General features: G+C 43.2%; 2 protein-coding genes across 2 annotated transcripts in view; both read left to right on the forward strand.

Annotated features, from left to right (window-relative positions):
* LOC145659386 (solute carrier family 22 member 15-like) lies at nt 1-12,613 on the forward strand. Its single transcript, XM_081721815.1, has 10 exons — nt 1-87; nt 491-655; nt 921-1,047; nt 1,292-1,513; nt 1,918-2,046; nt 2,332-2,373; nt 10,169-10,417; nt 11,886-11,971; nt 12,113-12,175; nt 12,480-12,613. The coding sequence occupies exons 2-9, from the start codon at nt 493-495 to the stop codon at nt 12,130-12,132; spliced, it is 1,038 nt and encodes a 345-aa protein (XP_081577941.1). The 5' UTR covers nt 1-87; nt 491-492; the 3' UTR covers nt 12,133-12,175; nt 12,480-12,613.
* The window catches only part of LOC118242353 (cytidine monophosphate-N-acetylneuraminic acid hydroxylase-like), a 19,159-nt gene continuing 4,786 nt past the window's right edge, over nt 12,497-26,869 (forward strand). Inside the window, exons 1-10 of the mRNA XM_035532947.2 lie at nt 12,497-12,648; nt 13,926-14,160; nt 15,343-15,434; nt 22,570-22,679; nt 23,080-23,270; nt 23,834-23,914; nt 23,999-24,065; nt 24,396-24,477; nt 25,823-25,960; nt 26,412-26,547. Coding sequence (XP_035388840.2) covers nt 13,961-14,160; nt 15,343-15,434; nt 22,570-22,679; nt 23,080-23,270; nt 23,834-23,914; nt 23,999-24,065; nt 24,396-24,477; nt 25,823-25,960; nt 26,412-26,547 — 1,097 coding nt within the window. The 5' untranslated portion in view covers nt 12,497-12,648; nt 13,926-13,960. The remainder of the gene's footprint in view (nt 12,649-13,925; nt 14,161-15,342; nt 15,435-22,569; nt 22,680-23,079; nt 23,271-23,833; nt 23,915-23,998; nt 24,066-24,395; nt 24,478-25,822; nt 25,961-26,411; nt 26,548-26,869) is intronic.

Here is a 26,869-nt window from a genome sequence, read left to right on the forward strand (position 1 = left end):
CTCTGTTCTTCACCGGTGTGCTCGTCGGGAACGTGCTCTTTGGGCCGCTCTCCGACAGGATCGGGAGAAAACCCGTGTTCCTCACAGGTACTTAGGCCTGGAAACCCGTGTTCCTTACTCGTATGGCTGCTTCTCATATCGACTGGAAGAGTCTTCTAGGGACGTGGGCCATGTGATGATGTTTTGAGCCATGTGATGTTTGTGTAGGTTTGTTGACACGGCTCATAGGTCAGCAGTTCTTTTATATCACTGCATAATGTTGACCACATTTTCACAAATCCATGAAAATGTATTTTCATTCCATGCTATGACATTTGTAAGTAAGAAGATTTTATTGGAAGCTTCACTGTTAATATTTAATTCTCTGTTTGTCTCCCTCCATGGCACTCTCAACACTTCCTATTTCCCTTCTGTCTCTCCTCTGTTTCTGTCTTATTCTTTTACATATTCTCTCTCTCTCTCTCTCTCTCTCTCTCTCTCTCTCTCTCAGGCATGTTTTTCGAGCTCCTCTTTGCCTACGGCAGCGCCCTGGCGCCCAGCTACGAGCTCTTTGCCCTGTCCCGCTTGTTGATGGGCATGATGAATGGGGGCATGGCTCTGGTCTGCTTCATCCTCTCTCAGGAGTATGTGGGGAAGTCCTACTGGGCCCTGACAGGTAGTGCCACCTGTAGGCTAACCAGGCTCACACAGGTAGTGCAGCGCGAGCCCACGCACTGTGACGCGCTCCAACATACAAGCCATGTAAACAAGTTTAATGAAGCCAGCAGCTTCTGAATGTCTTCTAAGCCTTGTTTGATGAGGCCTGTCCCCTCTTGAATTTTTAGTAATGTTTTTGTTGACTTACATTTTATGTGTGTGTGTGTGTTTGTGTGTACGTACGTGCACGTGCGGATGGGTGTGTGTTTTTGTGTGTGTATCAGGAACGCTGACTAACATGACATTTGCCGTGGGCATTGCGTTGTTCGCTCTGCTTGGTTACATTAGGCAGTGGCGTAACCTAGCAACGGCAGTCAACTGTCCCGGCGTGCTGCTCTTCCTGTTCTGCATGTAGGTGTGCAGTCGGAGGCCTGAGTGATGGCGCCTCCGTCAGGACCTTCTGAACACTCAGCTGACATGTCTGCTCTGCCTCTTTGATCATTCTAACCTTCCTTCATTTTTATACATCTTCTTAACTATTACTGGAAATTTGGAATCTCTGTGATTCCTTACTCTTGCCTTACTCTTTGATATTGTATGTGTCTGCCTGAATGTGTGTGTTTGTGTGCACGTGGGGGTGGGGGTGTGGCTCCAGCGTCCTGCCTGAGTCGCCACGCTGGCTATACTCCAGGGGGCGCTCTTCGCAGGCCGAGCGTGTGCTGCAGGCTTTCGCGGTGCGGAATGGCAAGGGCCGGGTCACGCTGAAGTTGCGTCGCGTGCTCAGCCCGGCTGGCCCTGACGCGTCCGGCCCGGGGCTCTTCCGGCTGGCCACTCACCCTGTGCTCCGCTGCAGGACTCTGGTCCTCATGTTCGTCTGGTGAGTATGCACAGCGGGGTTTCCCACTCTCCACGGTAGGGGATGCTAGGATTGGGTGTTGTGCACCCCACTGCCTCAATGGGAGTGTGTAACTACAATTTAAAGACTGAAGGTGCCTGATGTAACATGAATCCTGGAGGGGCTGAGGGCAGGGTTGTCTGAAGTTCTCTGTAAGGTGTATAGCACAGACCAGGAGCACAGACCTTCTGAGTTACCCATCAACTAAAATAATGTGCCTACTTAACCCAGGTTGCCTTAATTGACTTTATATTCCTCTTGAACTTTTAAAAAGTACTGAACTGTCACTCCTGAGTTCTGTGTGTGTGTGTGTGTGTGTGTGTGTGTGTGTGTGTGTGTGTGTGTGTGTGTGTGTGTGTGTGTGTGTGTGTGTTGTATGCCTGCAGTCTCGTGTACTATGGCCTGACGATGAATGCGAGTGCGGACAGGGGAAGTCGCTATCTTAGTGTAGCCATGTACGGTCTGGTGGAGCTGCCTGCCTACCCACTATGCATTTATGTCATCAACAAGCCCTGGTGCGTGTACATGCGCGCGTGCGCAAACACTCATACAGGGACTCGCACTAATGCACTTTCTGCAGCTGATTTGTCAACAAGTTCTGGTATTCACAACCCCTCACACTCTTGATGAACCCTTCTGTGGGTAAGGTCATTGAGCATAGAACACAGGTGTTGAAATCACTGTGGTGCAGGTACTAAAGGTCTTCTTCAGCTTTACAGGTGACAAGTGTGATGTTATAATAACTGTCCAGTTATTATAACGGAGACGGAGATCTTTGTCTGCGTTTCTCATCCTCGCAGGTCTCTTCTGTCTCTTCTCCATGGCTGTTCCTGTTCACTCTGGTGAGAGGATTTACTGTTTACACTTCATCTGACACTTTAAATGCAGCAGCAAACAATCAGCTTTGTTTTTATGTGCTTGGTGAAATGCATGTGACTTGCTGACCAACTCTGGCCAACTCTGGCCTCCTATTGACTGAGAAGCACTCCCAGGAACAGCTTGACCTCTTCAGGGAGATCAAAGCTACTCAGCAAGCCTTGCTGGAGGTAATGTACAAGGCAGCATGGTTTAGGTTCTGGTCCTTTTGGAGTTCTTCACAAAAACAAACAAACAAACAAAAAGGGCAGTGGTTAAGCTCAGTGGTTAAGCTCAGTGGTTAAGCTCAGTGGTTAAGCTCAGTGGTTAAGGTACCTGACTTGTAATTGGAAGATTGCTGGTTCAAACCCTACCTGAACTAAACTACGCAAGTGTTGCACCTGATTTTTATTTTATTTTTTTTTTAATTAAATAAAATTCCCTACTCGCCCTCCAGGTGGTGGTGTTTCCCTACAAGCTCAGGTCTTCTACCAGAGGCCTGGGAGCTTGAGAGTCCTGCGTAGTATCTTAGCTGTTCCCAGGACTGCACTCTTCTGGACAGACATCTAGGATGTTGTTCCTGGCATTTGCTGGAGCCATTGGGGGTCATTTGGGATGAAACCCTCCGTACATTGTGAGACATTTCCTTGTTTTGATGTCAATGGCTTCTATCTCCTCCTTTGGCTGCCTTTTTATTCCAACGGGGTATCTGATAAATGGCAGAGCCTAGGTGTTGATAGCCTGGATCTTGGTTCTCCCATTCAGCTGACTTCTTGGGACTTGCCTAACTCTTTGTAGGTCCCCCAACATCTGACACAGAACTTGCTGACCCAGACAACATCCAAGCCGCTGTGAATCTCTTGATTAGGCACAACAACATGCAACTAGAAGGCTTAGAACTACACACAGTGAGACTGCATAATATGCAGACAGAAAAGCGGATCTTAAATACACAAGGAGGGGTCAGTAGACTGAGAATAGGCACAATCAATAAGCAGGGTAGTTATATCTAGTTGGCAGAGGTTGGCTGGAGGATCATAGGAGTTGGAGTCCATGACAGAAGCAGTACGGGAAATGGAAGAATCAGGTGAGACATATTTTATTATAGTTTGCTGCACAGGCACGTGCAATCAGCAGAGGAAAAATGTCAAAATACAGTGGCAGAGAGCCATCAAGCAAGGGAAAAAGGAACTGCATGCACCTGATCACATAACCATTGGGGTTACTATCTGGTTCTTCAGTGCATGACAGTTTATTCTCGAGAGGAATGTCAACTGTAGGTATGGTATTATCTATGACATTGTTACTATCTTATTGTAGTCATACGCAGTGAGAACTGATCTGTCTTGGTTTAATGGACATTTATATACACTTATATTGTGATCTTTGTAATACTCAAGGACGCTTCACAATCAACACCATACAATCCTTTTACATCTAGACAGCACATAATGGTCGTTTTACTCTCACAGCGTACATAACACAGGAAACCTCTTTACCCCGGTACGGTGCGCACACGCCCACGCACACACACACACACACACACACACACACACACACACACGAATCATCACTACAGCCAGTACAATGGAAAGGTGGGAATGTGTACTGAATGTGTACTGACGTTATAAGTGAAAGGTGGAGGTACTGGTGGATGTGTACTGACACTATAAGGGATCTCTACCTGCAGTGACAGTCTGAGCTTCTCAAGTTCTTCCTCCAGAGATTTCTTCTCCTGTTCACAGGCCATTTTCATATCTGCCAGAGCAAGTATCATTACTGCTGGATATAACACAGATTGTATATACTACATAATTACTACTGAATATATAAAATATAATATATATAGTACTATACATATATTAGTATCACTTTTATTGGAGCCTAAAGGCTAACATTCATTATTAGTTATGTTAGTATTATTGCATTTCCATAGTACTTACTCTTGATGGACCTGTTATGCTCCTCCTCCTCCTGCTGTTTCTGCAGGAGCTCTGTCTCCTCCTGCTGCTTGTGTTTCAGCATCTCCTGAAGAACCTGCAGCTCCTTCTGCTTCTGCAACCTCAACTCCTTCAGCTGCTCCAACAAACTGTTCTCCAACTCCTCCTTCTCACACCGCAAACACTCCAATCGGGCCACAGGCCCCACTACTGACACAGAACCACACACACAGAGACAAACAGAAAGACAGAGAGACATATGAAATTAGAAAGCCATATAGTGTAGAAATAGATTGATGTTATTCAGGGACCTCATTTATAAAACTTTGTGGATTCCAAAGTGAAAGTGTGTGTATTCTGCACAAATAACAGGAAATGGCATATACCCCCCCAAAAATTAGATTTCTAAAGTCTCGAGTATGAATTATTGGGAGATAGAGGTGACAATGCAGCGCTAAAGACAAAAAAGGAATTTTAACCACAGGTATGAGTGCCAGCACCAGCAACCACAGGTGTGAGTGGCATTATATTTACATTTACCCTCCACATCCTTTGTGTCTGTGTATTCGTCCTCGATGCGTCCAGCACACCATCTCCAGAAACGCCTCATTTTTCCTCTGTCCTCTTCAGTGTCTTTCCACAGACTGATCTGTAAAGGTGTTCATGGGATTCCCCTCACGTGTGACATCGGGCCACAGGACATATGGGGTTCTAAAGTTCCAAGAGTGTAGATGAGTTGTTTTCTTTGAATTTCCTAATTTCATTGCTGCCATAGCAACAACTGGCAATGCAAACAGACGTGTCATTAATGCAGTGACTCTACCTCAACCTGGATTGATCAACCATGTACGGCTCACCGGAGACTGTGATACGTATAACATCCCAAAGTGTACTTAATTCTGAGCAAAATCTAACTAGCCTCATTACTGCTGAACTATGAGGGGCCATTTAGGGAGAAATCAGGGAAACACTACTTGTACATACATATGAAACATTTTCACATAAATAGCCTACTACTTACATTTGTGTATAATAATTTAAACTCGCATATACACGCACTTGCCCACTCAATCTCTGGTGCGTAAACAAAGAGTTGCACTATGCTTATGTTGGTATGGGGGTGTCTGTGTGTATATAACAATTTTCAGTGCGCCCGGAAGTCATTTCATTGTCATTTCAAGGCAGATATTTAACATGTGTACAGTGCGTATAATAGACAGAGGAAGACTGTTGAACTATTAATATTAGGACGGTTATTGACATCTGTGTAATGAGTAGTGCTTCTCTTAATGACAACTGTAACTGTTTTCCCATATAGAATTGTGTGCCTTATATTGTTTGGAGGAACTTTTTCTTCTCATTTAGAAATATGTGGACTAAGTGCTCAGATTGTCTTATTACTTATTATGCTCAGTCTCACCATTTTTGGCAGATTTCACCACGTTATAACGAACGTGGATACGTTATCTTATAATTATAAGCAGTGTGAGATGTGAAGCTAAGCGAAGCACATGTGCAGAATTTCTAACAATAGCCTGTTTTGTATAGCCTGGCTAACTGACCAATCAGTGAAATTAAATGTGGTTGCTGAGCTTGTTGCAGCTGGGTCAATTTAATTTGATTTCATTGTGTTTCATTTTAAACTCAGCTGCGTGCCATGAGACACAAGTTAATCTGAGCATTTTTTGTTTTAACGCCGACTTAACCTAGCCATGTTTTAAAGTTATCTTGAAATAATTGAGGTTCATCGCTAGAGGGTGCTGTTCATCTTTTTTTCTTTTCTTTTTTTTTGTATTATTATTGATCAGGAAAAAACTAAAATAGATGAGGTGGACGTTTTCTATGTATCATATGGAATTTGAGTATATGAGTGAATGTTACTATGTAAATGTAAAAGAATTTGTAGATAAGATTATTATGAGATTATTTATAATCAAACGACTACACTATACAACCACATCTTCCTTTTATTTACATATACAGATATTTACAGCTATTTATATTTTACTTACAGAGCAGCTCCTCATTGGTTTGGCTCAGAAGCTTCTTTTCGATGTCCTCTTTCTCCAGGTACTCCTGCAGTTTAGGCATCTCCTCCGCCAACCGCCTGAGGGCAGAAGAGACGTGGTGTGAAGCGTAGCCTGCTGTTAAAGGCTACAGATATAGTACATCTGTGAGGCTAACAGCGCTTATTATATGAAGCCTTATAGAGGTCATATGGAATGATCTCATTCGATCAACCCTAATGTAACCCTTACAAACTTTCATGAACTCATTTGAATAACACTACCATAGCCCTTAAGAACTTTCTTAAAATGTTTTAGGATGTTCTGAACAGATTATCTCTTAAAGGTTAAATCCCTTGCAGGTCTTAGTCCTGCTCATCCCACATGCTGATGTGTGAGTGAAACAGTGCATAGGTGTAGAGACCTGGACTTGGCGAGATGCAGGCCTATCCTCTCATTCTGGTGCTATTCTGTTACTAGAGGACCTGAACACGCTTGTCCAACAGCACGTTCTTCTGGGCCTGATGACAACGCACACACACATGCACACGCACAAACACGGGCACACATACAGACATACAGATACTGTTTAATTTCTTCACATCTGTAGATACACTAGCATAAGTTGATATATATGTTTATGAGTTTGATTGTGAGCTGATTTCAACTTGACAGGTACAGAGTATATAGTATACATAGAGAGTGCATAGTTTTACCAGGTTGAGTGCTACAGATTCTTGTGATGAAAGGTGACAAACCCAGCGATATGAAGAAAACAAGTACTGGGTTAGTCCCTTAAAGGTTTAAAGGAGTCTCCCTTAAAGGTCTTAGTCCTGCTAATACCACATGCTGATGTGTGAGTGAAACAGTGCAGAGGTGTAGAGACCTGGACTTGGCAACATGCAGGTCTTTCCTGGCAATTAGTGCTGCATTCTGCTGCAGGAGAACCAGAACATGCTTCTCCACACACACACACAGGGGCACACATACAGGTGCGCACATATACACAGATACACATTCTGTTTAATTTCTTCACATCTGGAGACTAGAGTAAGCTGAGGATATAGTGTTAAATCAGGTACTACATAAACAGTATATAGTATATATACAGAGGATATAGTGTTAAACCAGGTACTACATACAGAGTATATAGTATATAAACAGAGTATAAAGTTTTACCAGATGATCGTGCTGATCTTTGATCTCCTGGTTCTTCATCTCCAGCGCCACTTTCAGACTCATAATGTCCTCCTCTATGGGCTGATATAACCCACACACACGAATCATCACTACAGCCAGTACAATGGAAAGGTGGGAATGTGTACTGAATGTGTACTGACGTTATAAGTGAAAGGTGGAGGTACTGGTGGATGTGTACTGACACTATAAGGGATCTCTACCTGCAGTGACAGTCTGAGCTTCTCAAGTTCTTCCTCCAGAGATTTTGTCTCCTGTTCACAGGCCATTTTCATATCTGCCAGAGCAAGTATCATTACTGCTGGATATAACACAGATTGTATATACTACATAATTACTACTGAATATATAAAATATAATATATATAGTACTATACATATATTAGTATCACTTTTATTGGAGCCTAAAGGCTAACATTCATTATTAGTTATGTTAGTATTATTGCATTTCCATAGTACTTACTCTTGATGGACCTGTTATGCTCCTCCTCCTCCTGCTGTTTCTGCAGGAGCTCTGTCTCCTCCTGCTGCTTGTGTTTCAGCATCTCCTAGAAGCGGAGTGAACCTAACTATGATGCATCTCCACCAACGTCTGCTGCAGTCAGTTCTGGATCTGCAGTTGAAGGGTCTTTAACATCATAAGCAAGACAGGAAAAATGATTGAAAAAGTTAACATAAGTAGACCAGCAGGAAAAATATTCAGAAAGAAAAAAAATGAAAACATGCAAAGGCTTTTATTATGAAACAATGTAATGTGCAATGACATCTCAGCGGCGTCAGTGCGGTCAAGACCTATCATTGTACAAGCACCTGGGTGTGTACCTACGTGTATGTGTGAGCGAGTGTGAGAGTGTGTGTGTGTGTATGCATGAGAGGTGAGCTGCAGGTGATCTGTGCCTCTGATTCGGTAAAAATGTCACAATTTCATCTGAAGCTGAAATCTCAGTGAAAGACACACACATGCACAGACACACATGCATGCATGCACAGACACGCACATGCACAGACACACATGCACAGACACACATGCACAGACACGCACATGCACAGACACACATGCACAGACACACATGCACAGACACACATGCACAGACACACATGCACAGACACACATGCATGCATGCACAGACACGCACATGCACAGACACACATGCACAGACCAACATACGCGCACAAGCAGATACACATGTGCACACCCACATACGCACACATTCACGCACAGACATGTGCATGCACGTCCACACACATGCACATATCCATAGACACACTGCCACACCCAAGCACTTACAAAATTCCTAATCATTGCTCCCTGAGAACCCCAAGCTCCAAACGCAGTCACCCAGTTCTCCACTGGTTCCCAATCCCTCCGTAAATCTCCATGTCATCTCCATCACACGAAGAACATTCCAGCCAGCGCCTTGTCAGTGTGCTGTGGGTTCTGTAGTTTAATCAGCTAACTCTGTAATGGATGTGTTCAGAACAGAGCCAGGCAGCTCAACACAGTCAGCTCACCACAGACAGCTCAACACAGTCAGCTCACCACAGACAGCTCACCACAGTCAGCTCACCACAGACAGCTCACCACAGTCAGCTCACCACAGACAGCTCAACACAGTCAGCTCACCACAGACAGCTCACCACAGTCAGCTCACCACAGACAGCTCACCACAGTCAGCTCACCACAGACAGCTCAACACAGTCAGCTCACCACAGACAGCTCACCACAGTCAGCTCACCACAGACAGCTCAACACAGTCAGCTCACCACAGACAGCTCAACACAGTCAGCTCACCACAGTCAGCTCACCACAGTCAGCTCACCACAGACAGCTCAACACAGTAAATCTAAAACAGTCAGTTCAATACAGTTAGATGAAAACAGTCAGCTAATCATAGACAGCTCAACACAGTTTGCCTAACACAGTCAGCTCAATATGGTCTACCTACCACAACCAGTTCAACACAGTCAACCTATCACAGTCAGTCCAACGCAGTGTGTCTATAAACCATGAATCCGGGTGCCGTGGTCAGAAGTTAGTGAGCTAGTGCCACCTGCTCACCTTCTACTGTGTTGTACTCTAGGTCCACATACTGAAATAATCTTGGCTGTATCACCCACCAAAGCAACAGACTGATTAAGACGCTGCACCAGTATATACCACAGACTGGTTTAGAGGGTTCTCCCAGATAAAGTGGATATATCAGGATGTTTCATATTATACTATACTATACCATACTCTAGCCTTAGTTTGATAGAGGATGTCTAATATGGATGAAGAGCATGACATGTGTGCCTGGATGTGCATCTTGCTATTTGTGTGTGTGTGTGCACGTGCGTGTGTGCATGTGTGTGTGTGTGTGTGTGTGTGAAGGCATGTGTGCATGCATTGGTCAATGATAAGGGTTTTGGGATTTAGCGGCAAAAGGGAAAATCCAATCTCTGAAAACTCGCTGTGTGTGTCTGCGTGTGTTTGTGTGTGAGACAGAGAGATATAAGATATAGATTTTCTTCCCATGATATTACGTTGTCCTTCTACAGTCCACTACGCTACACTAAACATTCCCTCACTGGTCATACGGTTCAGCTACACTTCTGAATATTCCTGTTTATTAAGATCAATTTATTTTCCCACATTTGTAGTGCCACTACAGTCAAAGTGAGGTTCTCTGCATCGCTGGAGGATTGGACAGGAGATAAACAATATCTCCATACGTCCTTAAAGCCATATCTGGGATGGCTGCCGCTGCTCAGACTTGCTACTGCAAGGTTTTATGAGGACGCGGATAAAATGGCAGAGAATCAAGGCAATGACGCAAACACAAGATCAGCAGATGTGTTCGGTGGAGGAGGAAACGCTTGCTTGTTTCTGCATAATAAATGCATTCAGAGGTACTGCTGCTGTGATGGAAGATTTAATAGTTTTTTCGTGTGTGTGTGTGATTTTGGAGATTACCCTTCAGCTTTGTCTCTGATAAGAAAAACATGCAAACTCAAAATCTGCATCTTGGATTCTGAATGATTTATGATGGCGAGATGTTTGGGCTGCGTGAGAATTCATCTGAGTAGAGGAACAAGGCCTTTGGGTTGAGACAATGCTGAAGGGACTACAAGAACAAACCTTTCATCCCTACACCAAAGTAACCACACACACACACACACACACACACACACACTCACACACTCACACACATACACACACACATACACACACATACACACACACACACTCACACACACACATACACACACACAGACACACACACACACACACACACACACTCACACACACACATAGACACACACACACACATACACACACATACACACACACACACACACACACACGAGTTTCCGCATGAAACTGTCTTGCTAACACATTCCCTGTTCGCCCATTTGGTTTGAATGGTGCTCATAAATGACCAGTTTTGCATTTCTACACACTGACATCGTAAACACACGGCTGGCCATTCACCCTGTGCTCCGCTGCAGGACTCATGTTCGTCTGGTGAGTATGCAGAGCGGGGTTTCCCACTCTCCACGGCAGGGGATGCTAGGGTTGGGTGTTGTGCACCCCACTGCCTCAATGGGAGTGTGTAACTACAATTTAAAGACTGAAGGTGCCTGATGTAACATGAATCCTGGAGGGGCTGAGGGCAGGGTTGTCTGAAGTTCTCTGTAAGGGGTATAGCACAGACCAGGAGCACAGACCTTCTGAGTTACCCATCAACTAAAATAATGTGCCTACTTAACCCAGGTTGCCTTAATTGACTTTATACTCCTCTTGAACTTTTAAAAAGTACTGAACTGTCACTCCTGAGTTCTGTGTGTGTGTGTGTGTGTGTGTGTGTGTGTGTGTGTGTGTGTGTGTGTGTGTGTGTTGCGGGTATGCCTGCACTCTCGTGTACTATGGCCTGACGATGAATGCGAGTGCGGAAAGGGGAAGTCGCTATCTTAGTGTAGCCATGTACGGTCTGGTGGAGCTGCCTGCCTACCCACTATGCATTTATGTCATCAACAAACCCTGGTGCATGTACATCCGCACATGCGCACACGCACACACACGCACACACACACATACACACACACACATACAGGGACTCGCACTAATGCACTTTCTGCAGCTGATTTGTCAACAAGTTCTGGTATTCACAACCCCTCACACTCTTGATGAACCCTTCTGTGGGTAAGGTCATTGAGTATAGAACACAGGTGTTGAAATCACTGTGGTGCAGGTACTAAAGGTCTTCTTCACCTTTACAGGTGACAAGTGTGATGTTATAATAACTGTCCAGTTAATGGGACCTCTGCTGTAGACCCCTTATTAAAATGAAATGTGAGTGCCCCCCCCCTTTCCCAGGTGCGGGAGACGGAGATCTTTGTCTGCGTTTCTCATCCTCGCAGGTCTCTTCTGTCTCTTCTCCATGGCTGTTCCTGTTCACTCTGGTGAGAGGATTTACTGTTTACACTTCATCTGACACTTTAAATGCAGCAGCAAACAATCAGCTTTGCTTTTATGTGCTTGGTGAAATGCATGTGACTCGCTGGCCAACTCTGGCCTCCTCTGGCCTCCTGTTGACTGAGAAGCACTCCCAGGAACAGCTTGACCTCGTCAGGGAGATCAAGGCTACTCAGCAAGCCTTGCTGGAGGTAATGTACAAGGCAGCATGGTTTAGGTTCTGGTCCTTTTGGAGTTCTTCACAAAAACAAACAAAAAAAAATGGGCAGTGGTTAAGCTCAGTGGTTAAGCTCAGTGGTTAAGCTCAGTGGGTGCTATGATGTTGTTACTAGCTTACTAGTAGTCATACGCAGTGAGAAATGATCTGTCTTGGTTTAATGGACATTTATATACACTTATATCATGATCTTTGTAATACTCAAGGATGCATCACAATCAACACCTTACAATCCTTTTACATCTAGTCAGCATATTATGTTCGTTTTACTCTCACAGCGTACACAACACAGGAAACCTCTTTACCCCGGTAGGGTGCGGCTAACGGAAAACGGAAGGAACAAACCCCTCCTCAAACCAGAGACCTCGACAGACCACAGACACTTTGTACCCTGGATTGGTTGCTGCTTGAATTAAATCAACAAGTTCTGTCATTTTTAATTTTAAGGTAAGTTAAGATTGTTGATTTTTAAATGTATATTCAGTTATTGGTAAATCCTGGTTTTCAGAGTACTGGCAGTAAAGGATTCTATCTTTCAATTAATTATTAGTTAGATATACACAATTAGTTACTGTCTTGTTTCATGAACTAATAATAGTTTTATTAGGGTTTGAATAGTTCAACAGTATTGTTGGGGTAATGTTAACTATAGATATTTAAGTCTGTTTGCGTGTGGGGGGGGGGGCAGTATGGTTGTATTTATTTAAATGTATCCTTATTTACAGAAATGGATGCAAAGTGTGAGGGAAGGTTTAGTTGATGTGAAACCTATCAGTACAAAACATAGTTTCCGCTATATCAGATGGAAACACCCAAACTACAGAAACAAAGAAGGAGGTTTTTTTTATTTTATTGATGCTGCTTTTCAAGAGGGACTGTACAGACTCTGAAACATAAACAGTTTAAGCTTTTTTTTACAAATCTGATGTACACATACAATGAACACAAGAAAAATATGTACAAGATGTAGTTCAGTCTAAAACATGCGCTTTAAACAGACTCTTTTCTACCTCTCTCACTCATTTAGTACCGTCTGAACTGAACTTCATGTAGCGCCCCGACCTCTTAACTACTGCCTTCCTTTTAGCAAAAAAGAAATTGTGAGAACTCACATTTCAATCAAGGAAAAAAAAAAAAAAAAACCCACAGCTCTAGGCACACACAGTCACAGAGTGCGTCTCCTAAAATTAGATATACAAAAACATTCAAATCATATACGTCTACGAAGTGTGGGTCCACCTCGATGTCCTCTGGTTGGGGAAAGAAACAGGAAAATAGCAATATAAAGGGATATCATGAATAAACTCTGGGCAGTAGTTTATTCGTTTGTCCTACATTGCAGGCCTGAAGCGTTGCTTGCGTGCCTAGAGGCCAGAAAAAACTAAAATGGGCGCTTCACTCCTCATGGAGCAACACAAACAATTTGCTATAACTCACTCAATTCCGCTTGCAGAGGAGTGGGGAATCTTTTCTCAAAAACTGCAGCATTCAATTATAGTAGCCTATACAAACAACCAACCATTAAAAGGATAAATTTGTGCACTGAGCATTAATAGACTACATGTATGCATTGTGAATTAATTAGCTAATTCTGGCTTTCTTACTTTTGATAAAAACATTCACAAAAATTCATATATTTTGCTTTTTACAGTGACCAAGAGTGGTTCTGTAAATTTGGAAGGTTAGACAGGTTCAGCTAGTGGGATGGTTCTGTTTCTTTCTAGCTGCTGTTTCCTGGTCAGTTGCTGGGCGAGCAGGAATGTCTCACACCTCTCACACTGTACTGGAGCTGGATGCCACTGCAGTCCTGGGCCTTACTGAAGGAATCAACTTTAAGAAGAGTCCAGCTGGAAAGTGCTTCATGATCTACAAAGATAAGAACACCCTGAGAGCATGCAGGAACCAATGCAAACACCAAGGAGGAAAATTCATAAAAGACATTGAAGACATTGATGGGAGGTATGTGATGTGGGGGCTTGTTTTTCACTTATGTATCACACCTGATGGGACAACTGAATGGACAGCCATTGACATTCGGTATTTTCACAAATGTGCCTCCAATGACCACTTGTGATTTTGAGACTTAACACTAAACTATTGTTAGCTAGCTAGCAAGCTTTGAATAAGTGATTTTGTGTGCTTTCCCACCATCACAACAATTCTATCCTTTCTGACTTGACCCATAATACAGTTGGCAATGTGGGCCTTTGATGGTGTGCCAATTTGTATCCTGGACCACCTGAAAAGAACACCTTGCACCCTGTTTACATCTCTACTTAAATCTCATTTGTGACCGGCTCACTTGTTACTGGATTTTAGTGCCAGGGATGAACGGGAGCCAAAAGAAAATAACCACATCTAGTCTATGTTGGAAAACATGAAGGTGATGGCTTCGTCTGTCTAATTAAATGTTTTACGTTAAAACCAAGCCATCACATGGACAGTAAGGTTTGAGTCATGCAAAGATAACTAATTTCATACACAGAATTCTACAAAGAAACCTACTTCATACACAGAAAGCCACTTTCTCTCTGGGATTCAGGGAATATTTTTGAATTTATATAGGGAGGAGGGTCTAGGTTCGCCTTCAATCAAATAAGAAATTAATAGTTTTAAAGATCCCATTGTTGCTCGTGAGCTACCTAGGTGTCCTATATAGCTGTATACCTCCAAATTCTATTGAGATGACCCCCAGCCACACTCCACAGTGTAATTCCTGAATGCTTCTGACATAATTATTAATTATTCAACATTACCTTTTATCAGACAGAATTCTATATAACAATAGAATAGCAAGAGACGAGACAAAATGGTTATAACAAACCCTTTCTTAGCTTATTACTTTCTTAAACCTAAAATTCCCCACCCAACAAAATCCCACAAAGTCATACTAATTAAAACCAGAACCCCAAAAATTCTACAACACACTACTAAACTACAATGAATACAATGCAAGGATTTTTTCTTGTACCAAGTAACAAATAACTTTGCTAAAAATCCTTAGATATAAATGTATCGTCTTTTATTTAAACTTTTCCATGAAGTCCAACTGACACTACAGAGAAATAATATATTATTCTAGCAGGTAAACGAAGTATGCTTGTGTATGTGTTTTTTTGTGTGTGTGTGTTTTTAAACTAGGACAGTGCACTGCACTAATCACAACTGGAAACTTAATGTCGCCACCATGCAGTATGTGAACCCACCAGACAGTTTCCTACAGGAAGAACTTAGTAAGTTCTTAGTAAAAGCATCTATTCCTGTTGTTTCTCGATGGATTATATTCTTCTGCTGCTTCATATTTGTTTACATTTCTGTTTTGCTCTCTTTTCAAGTCTTCCTCACCCTTCAGTATGTCTTTTAAATCGCTCCACGTCTCATTCGGCTGCTCTGAGCTCTGTGGATCCACATGTACCTTCCTTTCTCACTGTCGCGGTTGTCATGGCGATGCCTGCAGTACGTTCTTTTGTTTTGGTTTCTGTTTTTAGTTTTGATTGTTGTTTTAGTTTCACCTGTGTCTGCTTTGTGTAATCTGCCGCAGGTGTTTCCCGATGCTGTTTTGTGTGCGTGTATTTCGGAGTTACGTTTGTCGGTTATTTTAGCGTCTTGTCGCTGTTCAAACGTTGTTCGTTTGCTCCTTATGTATCCGCACCACATCTATATTTTTTAGCTAGGTTCTTTGATATATATTTTGTAACTACTCGTTTCATGTTTGTCTTAGTTTGTTACGTTAACGTTCTTGTTGATTATTTCGTTGTGATTAGAGGGCTCCAAGCACTGACTCTCGCCTAGTCACTACGAAGCGTTTCATCTCTCCTGCACTTGGACCTGCACCGTTTTGTGTATTAATTCTGCTCTTGTGACTGGTTTTTGTAAGATGTAGGGAGGTGACTAACGTGGAATAGTAACACGGAGTGTTACTCGCCAGAGCTTTTTACCGAGACCTGGATAGTTATATCTGAGAATATGATTTCTACAGGATTCTTTTCACTTCTCCTTTTTTACTTTGGGTTTGTCATGGTTGTCTACCTACCTGCTTTCTGCTGGACTATGGAAAATTCCATAGCCTTTATTTTTATACCACTTGTTAATGCAAACCTGCTATTGATGCCAGACAAGGCTTTGCCCTGGGATCAGTCCCTGGTTCTCTCCTTTTCAGGATTTTACACTGTTACTCCTTCTCTCAACTACGATTTTTGCATACCCCTTGTTGAATTTGTTTGCCTGTGTTATTGGTCTACGGTTTATTGGACTTGGACTGTTTACCCTTATGATTGCGATTCCCCTGGACTGTATCACTCTGGTTCTGACCCTGGCTAGTTTAACCGCCACGGATACGGATTACAATAAAACTGCTGCCTTTTATCCGCAAGCATCTGACTGTGCTTTCAGCATTACAGAATAGTTCGCCTCTATGTAGTGTAGACGGTGGATTCGGAGGTTCTAATGGAGGCTGTTAACAGCCGAAGACAGGTCGTCAGTCAACACCAGCATGTCCTCGAAGGAGTCACACGGTCTCTGGATGTTCTTGCCAAACAACAAACTGACCAACAGGTCCAAATGGCTGAACTTGTACAGTGTCTAAGAGACCTTACTGCTCAACTACAGGCCATGACTACATCTCCCCAGCACAACTCCCTTCCCCTGCTGCTGCTACAGCAACCACTTCCAACGCTGCTTCTCCTGTTGTTCCAGTGAGTAGATCCGATAAGTATGACGACTCCCTGGACAAATGTAGGGTTTTTTTGTTACAGTGCACCCTATATTTTAATGGCATTCCCCCGTTCCGACCAAGCCAAGATATCTTTCCTTACTGCACGGCTAACGGACAAAGTGCTGGAGTGGGCTGCAGCTATCTGGGAAACGACTCAGACCCTGCCGTATAATGACTTCCTCGCCCAGTTTAAAGCAGTTTTTGATCATCCGCATGAGGGGAGAGGCTCACTAAACTCCGCCAGTGCAATCGTGCAGTTTCTGACTAAGCTTGGGGGTTTGGCACTATAGCCGCTGGTAGAAAGATGGAATGAAGCAGCTCTGCTGGTCGTGTTTTGTAATGGCCTAAACACTGAAGTACTTCATGAACTGGCTTGTCGTGATGATGAGCTGACTCTTGACCAACTTATTGTACTAGCCGTTCAGATGGATCGTTGTATTCAAGAACGGAGACCGCACCGAACCAATCATATTCACGTCAATCACCCCACTCCAGGAATTAGATCAGTAGAATTTAGAAGAGAAACTCCGGCCGAGCCCATGCAATGTGATTCCACTCGTTTGTCCGCAGAGGAGAGAAGACGTCGCCTCCAGTAGGGTCTGTGCCTTTACTGTGGTGCTGCAGGACATGTTTCGAGGGAGTGCAGTCCGAGACCTAACCGGTTCGTTTCCTCAGCCCATAGGAGAGGTCAGGAGACCAATCCACTCGCCCAAGTAAGAGCCCTTCCCGTTAAAAGGATGGTGGCTAAATCCTTCAATGTACCTGTCTGTTTGTTCACACTCCTCATCTACCTGGTTTAAAGCATTAATAGATTCAGGAGCAGAGGGCAATTTCATTCATGACAATCTGGTTTGGGATTTGGACATTCCAGTGGAGCCTCTACCAAAGTCCCTTCACCTGGACACTGTAGACGGGTCCCCATTAGGGGCTGGTTCCATCGCCTTCCGCACCACAACCGTCAAACTCTCCACCAGTGCACTTCACACATCCTTTTTTGTTATAGAAGCTTCAGCCTTCCTCATTATACTAGGCCTCCCATGGTTGGCACAACATAATTCTAGTATCTCGTGGTCACAGTAAGAGATCATTCGGTGGTCTTACTGAATGATCAGTAGGAGATCATTCGCCTGCCCAAAGAACTGCCTGACCCTTCCCACCGTCACTCTGTGTTCCACTACCCTTAAAAGCCCTGTTGATTCCCGCACCTTTTCCATTCCCTTTGAATATCAGGATCTTGCTGAGGTTTTCAGCAAACAAAAAGCCACCATTTTGCCACCTCATCGTACCTATGATTGCTCCATAGAACTCTTAGAAGGAGCCACATTACCTAAAGCCTGCATATATCCCCTGTCTCACGAGGAGGAGAGAGCCATGGAGACATACATCAAAGAAAAAAATAGAGGCTATCCGCAACTGGCCTGTTCCCACCACTATCAGGAAACTTCAGAGCTTCCTCGGCTTCGGAAACTTTTATAGACGTTTTATTAGGCATTTCAGTGATGTAGCAGCTCCTCTCATAGCCCTCCTTAAGGGAGCCTCAACTAAGCTACCCACAAGTGCCTGACTGTGCTTTCAGCATTACAGACACAGGGAATCTGTTGATACTCGGATCTATGTAAGGAGCAAAGCTACTGGCTACCCTGCTAGCTCCTGCCCTAATATCCTGCATTTGAGACAATCAGATACTGGATGCATAAAAAATGTATGAATTCTGGCTCTAATGAAATAGAATTATTACTCACTAGGACAAAGTCTGCAATATATATAAAATTACTGATGTCAGGAATGTCATTATTATATTAGTAGTAGGAGGACGCTTCTTTAAGGTACCTTCGCTAGAAGAACCACCCCAATCCTTCCCTGAACCGCTCCAAGGTGTCAGAAAAGGACAGCCTTTTGACACCCCCTCGTGCCAGATTACCCCTCCGCACTCAGAACCAGTGACCGCTGCCTGGCCACCTTTTTACTACATTATAATTTACGAAGGCATGAATTAATTTTTTTCCTATTTCCTAAGTAAGGCACAAGCTCATCCACCGTTTGGTAAGTCGAACCACGCCGCCATCTTCCTCCTACCAAAATATAAACAAAGGCTGAAACGGGAATCTCCGGTTCAGCGGGAGGTCGCGCGCTGGACAGACCAATTGGTGGCCGCTCTGCAGGACGCTCTGGATGACGCGGACTGGGACATGTTCTGGCGCAGCACTGATGATGTCAGCGAGTTTACGGAGGCAGTAGTGGAGTTTATTGGGAAACTGGTGGATGACACGTTTCCAAGAATCACCATCAAGAAGTTTCCCAACCAGAAGCCCTGGGTGGACAGAACCATCCGCGAGGCTCTGAAGTCTCGCACTGCTGCCTACAACGCGGGGATCATCAGCAGGAACATGGACGAGTACAAGTCTGCAGCATACGGAGTGCGCAGGGCGGTGAGGGAGGCGAAGCGGCGCTACGGGAAGAAACTAGAGACACAGTTCCAGCAGAGTGGCTCTAGATCCCTGTGGCCGGGACTACGGACGATCACGGACTACAGGAGCCCACCCTCCGGACTGATGAGTGCGGATGAGTCTCTGGCGAACGAGCTGAATACATTCTTTGCTCGCTTCGAGGCCAATGCTAGCAGCGCTAATGCTAACAGCGCTAGTGCTAATGGTACTATCGGCGCAGCCAATGGCGCATGCGCAGGGCCCACCAAAGAACAGCGCCCTCTCATCATCACGGAGAGTGACGTGAGGAGAGTGTTTAAAAGGGTGAACACCAGGAAGGCGGTGGGACCAGACGGTATCTGCGGGAGGGTCCTCAAAGCCTGCGCAGATCAGCTAGCCCTGGTTTTCACCGACATCTTCAATCTCTCCCTGACGCTTGGTATCGTCCCGTCTAGCTTCAAGCGATCCACCATCGTCCCCAGCCCTAAGAAACTTCGACCCTCTGAACTCAGTGACTACCGCCCTGTTGCCCTCACATCGTGATGAAGTGCTTTGAAAAGCTAGTCAGAGACTTCATCACATCTTCACTGCAAGCCTCCATGGACCCACTGCAGTTTGCATACTGCCACAACCGCTCCACTGATGACGCAATTGCACATCTGCTCCACACTACACTGACTCACCTGGACGAAGGGAGGGGAAATTATGTTAAAATGTTGACTACAGTTCAGCATTTAACACTATCATCACCTCCCTACTCACTACTAAGTTGGAGGATCTAGGACTGCATACATCCCTGTGCGACTGGATCTCCAACTTCCTAACAGACAGACCACAATCAGTACGGGTGGGCAACTGTGCCTCATCCACCCTCACCCTCAGCACTGGAGCTCCTCAGGGTTGTGTCCTAAGCCCCCTGCTCTACTCACTGCACACCTACGACTGCACAGCCACTTCCAGCTCCACCATCATTGTCAAGTTTGCTGACGACACTGTTGTCATGGGCCTGATCTCAGACAATGACGAGAGGGCCTACCTGGAGGAGATTAAACACCTGGAAAACTGGTGCCAGGAAAATAATCTCCTCCTAAACGTCAGTAAAACAAAGGAGCTGATCGTGGATTGCAGCAAGAAGCAGGAGCGGCACTACCAACCTGTGAGGATCAGTGGAACCACGGTGGAGAGAGTAGATAGTTTCAGGTACCTTGGTGTTCACATCTCGCAGGACCTGTCCTGGTCCCGCCATACCAACTCCCCGGCAAAGAAGGCTCGTCAGCGTCTTTACCACCTCAGATACCTAAGAGACTTCAGACTGCCCTCCAAGGTACTGCGGAACTTCTACACCTGCACTATCGAGAGCATCCTCACGGGGAACATCACAATCTGTTTTGGGAATAGCACCAAGCAGGACAGACAAGCACTCCAAAGGGTAGTGTGTTCAGCAGAGCGCATCACTCACACGGAACTTCCTGACCTGCAGACCATCTACTACAAGCGGTGCCAGACCAAGGCCAGGAGGATTGTGAAGGACCCCACCCATCCCAACAATAGGCTCTTCTCTCTGTTGAGGTCAGGGAGGTGCTTTCGCTCCCTGAAAACCAAGACAGAGACTGAAGAGGAGCTTCTTCCCACAGGCCATTCGGGCCCTGAATCAGGGAAACTGATAAACTGTGGGGACCACCACCACCATGTAACATAACTGTATATGTGTGTGTGTGTATATATGTGTATATATATATATATTATGTATGTGTGTGTGTGTAATATGTATATTTGTATGCATATATTCAATTACCATTTAACATAAAAACATATAAACTGTAAATGTCATTTTACAAAATGGATCTGTACATTCTGTACATTGTGTACACGAATATATATATATATATATATATATATATATATATATATATATATATATATATATATATATATATATATATATATATAGAGAGAGAGAGAGAGAGAGAGAGAGAGAGAGAGAGAGAGAGAGAGAGAGAGAGAGAGATACACACAACCTTGTACATTGTGTATATAAACATAATATACATATATTGTACATACATTGTTAATATATTTTTGTACATCTATGCACCCCTGTGTTCTTTTTCCTCAGTTTGGACAGAGCACTCTCAACCATTTCACTGCGAGTTATACTGTGTATGACTATGTATGTGACAAATAAACCAAACTTAAAACTTGTTTTATTGTTTAGGCTTCATTTTACCGGTTTTGTTGTTCACTTGGTTGAGATGGGCATTGTGAGTTATTTTTACTTGTCATTAAGAATATTGTGTGTGTGGGGGTTTGTTTTTGTTTTGTTTTTTCTTCCTTGTTTTGTTTAATTGAGTCACCCTCTGTATATTGTATGTTAATAAAGCCTCATTCTGAAACGGGTGATTCTAGACCCTTTTTAGCTGTGCTTCTGGTCTCATACCTCGTAAAAACTGAATTTTCACGTTCTATATTTTTTCCAAAGTAAGTAATTTTCTCGCAGTTTGTGGTCTTCACTCTGGTTTTCCTGAAGTGCTCCTGCAAACTGTCTTTCTGGTCCACAGTTCCGACCACAAAGATTTCCTCTTCACCTTAAAGCCGTGGTCACACTAGACTTTTGTCAGCGAAATTTCACATCAATATCAAGGGAACTCGTGCTGTGGAGCATTTCACCCGCTGCTGATACGCGAGTTCTTTGACACCAAGATTCCACTTCAGCTTTTCGTAGCATTAATCAGCTTTATACCATTTGTGTCCTGACAAACTGTGAAAATGGCCCTCTTGTAAAGGCTTGGGCAAAGAAGCCTGACCAGCACTTGTATATTGAATTTACATTTAGTAAACTGCCAAATGCTTTTATTCATAGCAACATCCTTTACAGGGCTTTTTGAAGAAGGAAACGGTGTTAGACTCCCACCACCAACACCCTCAAAAGCCCAACAAATGATGTATCTTATCTTAAAAATCTTCTAAATAGCAATTATGTGTATATACTGTTCCAAGTTACTAAATATTGTTTATTACTCATTGGGACAAAGTCTGCAATATAGAAAATTACTGATGTCAGGAATGTCCTTATTATATTAGTAGTAATAGTAGTAGGAGGACTAGCAGCAATATTAATATATTTTTACACTATCCACTGCACATAAACATATCCTAGAGAAGTATTAACATTAAAATATTTCAAATAACACTGTTACTTCAGTCTGTCATGTATGTGTATGCATGCAGAGGTCGTAAAGTCTGAAGATAGAGGGTTGAAGCTGGTGGAGCTGGTCCCTCCTGAACCCTGGACTGTAGATTCCAGACCAGCACAACAACTGCAACCGGGAGAGGTCACGGTATGATGCACAAACACAGAACAGTTTCCATATAGAACCACATAGAAAATTAACAAATTATGTAATAGGATCTGGATATACTCATACTGGTATCAGAAAAAAAACCTACATCTCAACCTCAGTGAGACTGTTGACAACTTTCTTGTGTTTCTTTGATTTAATTATAACTAATAGAGAATAACGTTAATCATAGTATTTCATGAATTATAACTAATCAGATGTGGAAAGGCCACACGCTTATTTAATGGTAATATTTAAGCTTCAGTGTTATGTAGTCAGTAAGTGACTGTTGTTCCACACCATCTGATATTTGAAGCTAAATGTTTTCTGTTTGCTTCTGAAGCAAGGCCCAACTGAATAACAAAACAAACCACCATATCTTTTCATGCTGTGCGTAAAGCTGACCTACATAACCCACGCATGCATGGAACTAAAGGCTGGAGACAAGAGGATGATGTTTGACCCATGGCTGACCGGTCCTGCCTTCGCCAGGGGCTGGTGGCTTCTGCACGAGCCACCCCCAGACGCCATGGACAGGCTCAGACAAGCAGACCTCGTTTACATCAGCCACACACACTCGGACCACCTAAGGTGGGTCATCTTCATAGTGTTCTGAAAACTTGAAATGTAAGACAAACAATGGCACAGTCACGGTAGTAACACATTAGTAACAGAGCAAGGGGGGTGTCAATAACCAGGTGATGGTGTTGAAAATTGTAGCACCATTTTGAACATGTAATGTAAAATCACACCCGAGTCTAGAAATACTCTTGAAACACATTTAGAAAAAAGCCTTTGTTTTCAAGTATTTTCATACAAGCTATAAAACTACCCAGTAATTTAATTCAATGTATGCCCACATTTGAACAAGTCAATGAGATACCATGCTAATGGAGTTATGATGAAAAAAGAGAAATTCATGTGAAATTACACTAATACTATGTCATACAAGAATACAAACAAGACCATTTTAAAAGTAATATCGGTACTGCTGATCATATAATTATTCATAATTGTCTCACAACCTTGTTAATTGCATTCTTACAAATCTTACATCATGAGAGCTTTTGAAGGAAAACTGTTACGAAATCCAGATACTGGGGTCTTCTGCTGGTTTTGCTCGAACCTTTTTTACACACACTCGAATTTCTCAGTTATCCATCCTTGAAGCTCCTTGCCCAGCAACGGCCAGACATACCCATATACGTGGGAGACACTTCACGGCCAGTGTTCTGGTAAGGCTTAATTCCCACCATTCTATTCGGTAGAAGCTGACAGTCGAGTCAAGGCATCTAGATATGTTTGTGTTGGTGCCACAGGTATCTGGGTAGAAGCGGAGTGAACCTAACTAACATCTCTGTGGTCCCCTTCGGAGTCTGGCACAATGTAAGAATCCTCTTCTGTTCTCCATTGTGACTCACGCTACCGAAAATGTAAACAACGGTTTCAAACAATATCTTAATAGAGCATCAAAAACATAAATACCTTTGTCACCTTTGATGGTGCGCTATCTTTGTGACTAATCTGAAGCACTGTGAGTGCAGTAATTTCTGTTTGTTCCTGACTTGATCTCACCTTCTCCTAAACCGTCTGACGTACAGATATTCCAACCCTGTCAGTGGCAGCTTCAGGCTTGGTTTTTAGCAGGGTGACACCAGTGTTGATGTGCAAACATTCATTCCAAGTGTCTGTTCTGTCCCCTTATGTTTCCTTAAGGTTGACAAAAACCTGAGGTTTATGATTTTGATGGATGGAGTTCACCCAGAGATAGACACCTGCTTAATAGTTGATTATAAAGGTAATATTGTTGCTGTACTTTAGCCTATGCTACTCAACAGTTTTGTTGCTCAAAGACACTACAAAGTTCATTTAATACCTGAAATCATTAAAGGGGCAAATAATGTGTATACCTAGTTATGAAATATATTAACTGATGCAGTGGATAATTAGTACCAAATAAATTTAGGTGTGTGTGTGTGTGTGTGTGTGTGTGTGTGTGTGTGTGTGTGTGTGTGTGTGTGTGTGTGTATGTGTGTGTGTGTGTCTGTATGTGTGTGTGTGTGTGTGTGCGTGTGTGTGTGTGTGTGTGTATGTGTGTGTGTTTAACATTTAAAAAAATGCTAATTCTGCTTTTTTAAAGATGATTTTAGTTACTTTATGTAATAACTTTGAGTATGCAACATCCCTGGTGTTCATAACTCCCCATAATCTCTGATATTAGGTTTCACCACTGTGACATTTCTGGTAAAAGTTATTTTTTTCACAAGTTGCGGAAGATATGAACTTCCTTCCTATAGTACGGACCAATGAAAGAAAACATCACAGTTTACTGGTTTCAGTGATTTGAGAAGTTCAAAAAACCGAAACACTGTTGTTCTACTGTAAAACTCAAAATATTACTTTGAGTTAGAGCTGTTTCTGATATATATAATCTCTTTGCTGTCCTTCAAACATCTCTCCACCACACTGCTGCTGAGAGTGACTCAGACAACAAAATGTATTGTTATATGTCTTTGTAGAACAATAGTGGCTAGTGGATCTATGTAATGTGTAGTGAGGAGAGGAGGAGACTAGCTACAGGGCAGCTGGAGGCAAAGCCGCATCGCTCACGCTCATTGTACATAAACTCCATATCATGCTGTGATGGAAAATATTATTCGATCATGTATTCTCGTGTGATTCATATGTAATGATTCATATATACTCATGTTAATCCTTTCATTATATAATCTTATATGAATAGTTTAGTCTGCACACTCTGTCTCTGTATGTTGTGTGAACAAAACGACTGTTAGAATGTTGCTTCGTGACCTGCATGTGTCGTAAAAGAGGAATTAGGCTTATCTTGCAAACTGTGTCCGTTCTGGTGAGTGTTCTGGTACGTGCAAGAATGTTCATTGCGATAAGGAGCAGAGAATGGGTAAACAGGATGACGGAGCACCCCTCCCTGGGGGTGAAGTTTAGATATAAGGAGCAGAGTCAGTCTACCCCTTTAGAGCTTTTGCTGTAGGCATTATCTCTCATGTAGCTACATCTTTTCTTTTTTCTTTAATAAATTACTCTTTTAATTACGTCTGACTTGCTGTTTATTCAAATTTCCACCACACATGCATTTGTGAAATGAATCTGCTGAATGCCCCCAGGACACCTAATCCTGAACACAGTGGACTGCAGACGTCCAAATAATGGCTGCCTTCCACATGGTGTGGACGTGATGATGAGCGACTTTGCTGGAGGAGCGTCAGGATTTCCCATGACCTTTCACAAAGGCAAATACACTGGTGAGTTATGAGTCAAATACTGTCGCGGCACGGCCCCTCTTCCTAAGTGTCTCCCCGTGTGTTTGTGTGGGTGTGTGTATGTTCGTCCATGTGGCCACACCCCACACATATCACACCTGTTTGTAATTGCTTGTCATTTACGTATGTATATAAACCCCTATGGCACTGTTGTCTGTGTTTGATGTTACGATAGCTTCATTGCTGCATCGTATTTGGTTTCTGTGTGAATAAATGTATGCGTTTGTTTAACATAACTCGTCCACGCATCCTGCTTAGCCTCCTTACGTTACAAATACACTGGTGAGTTATGAGGCAAACCGTGGTAAGTGCTTAGTGGTCATAGGGTTCAAGAAAAGGTCAAATATGACCGACTACAATGTTACTTAAAGACAAGAATCTAGAAATATAATGACAGAAAAAATAAATAAAAATCCCCACACACTTCCTGCAGAGAGCTGGAAGCGCGACTTTATCAGCAGAGAGAGGAAGGAACTTCTGCACTATACGGCCAACCTGGTGGCGACACTGCAGCCCAAAGTCTACTGCCCATTTGCGGGCTACTTTACCGAGGCTCACCCATCCGACAGGTAGCGAAACAGCTACGTTTTCATCGAATCTTTATTAAACTGCAAGCGATAAAATGAAAATTCCCGAAAATACTTTTTTTTCTGCTCAGCTTGTGTCCGTCAAACTGACTTTTAGCGAAACAATATCTGCGTGGTAACGTAATTTTTTGCTAAGTTTGTGTAAGTTTTGGTTTGCCCACAAAAAAAGTTGGGGTTGATCTCCCCATCTTTCATTTCATGTTTGTCATAAATTGTGTACATTTGGCTTTCTTAACCTTCTCGTAACAATTAAGGGTCACTGGCCAATTATTATACCATTGATCTAATCTTATGTGCCGTTTAT

This window comes from Electrophorus electricus, chromosome 10, assembly GCF_041902795.1.
Source record: "Electrophorus electricus isolate QZ-2024a chromosome 10, ASM4190279v1, whole genome shotgun sequence".
Classification (NCBI taxonomy): Eukaryota; Metazoa; Chordata; class Actinopteri; order Gymnotiformes; family Gymnotidae; genus Electrophorus; species Electrophorus electricus.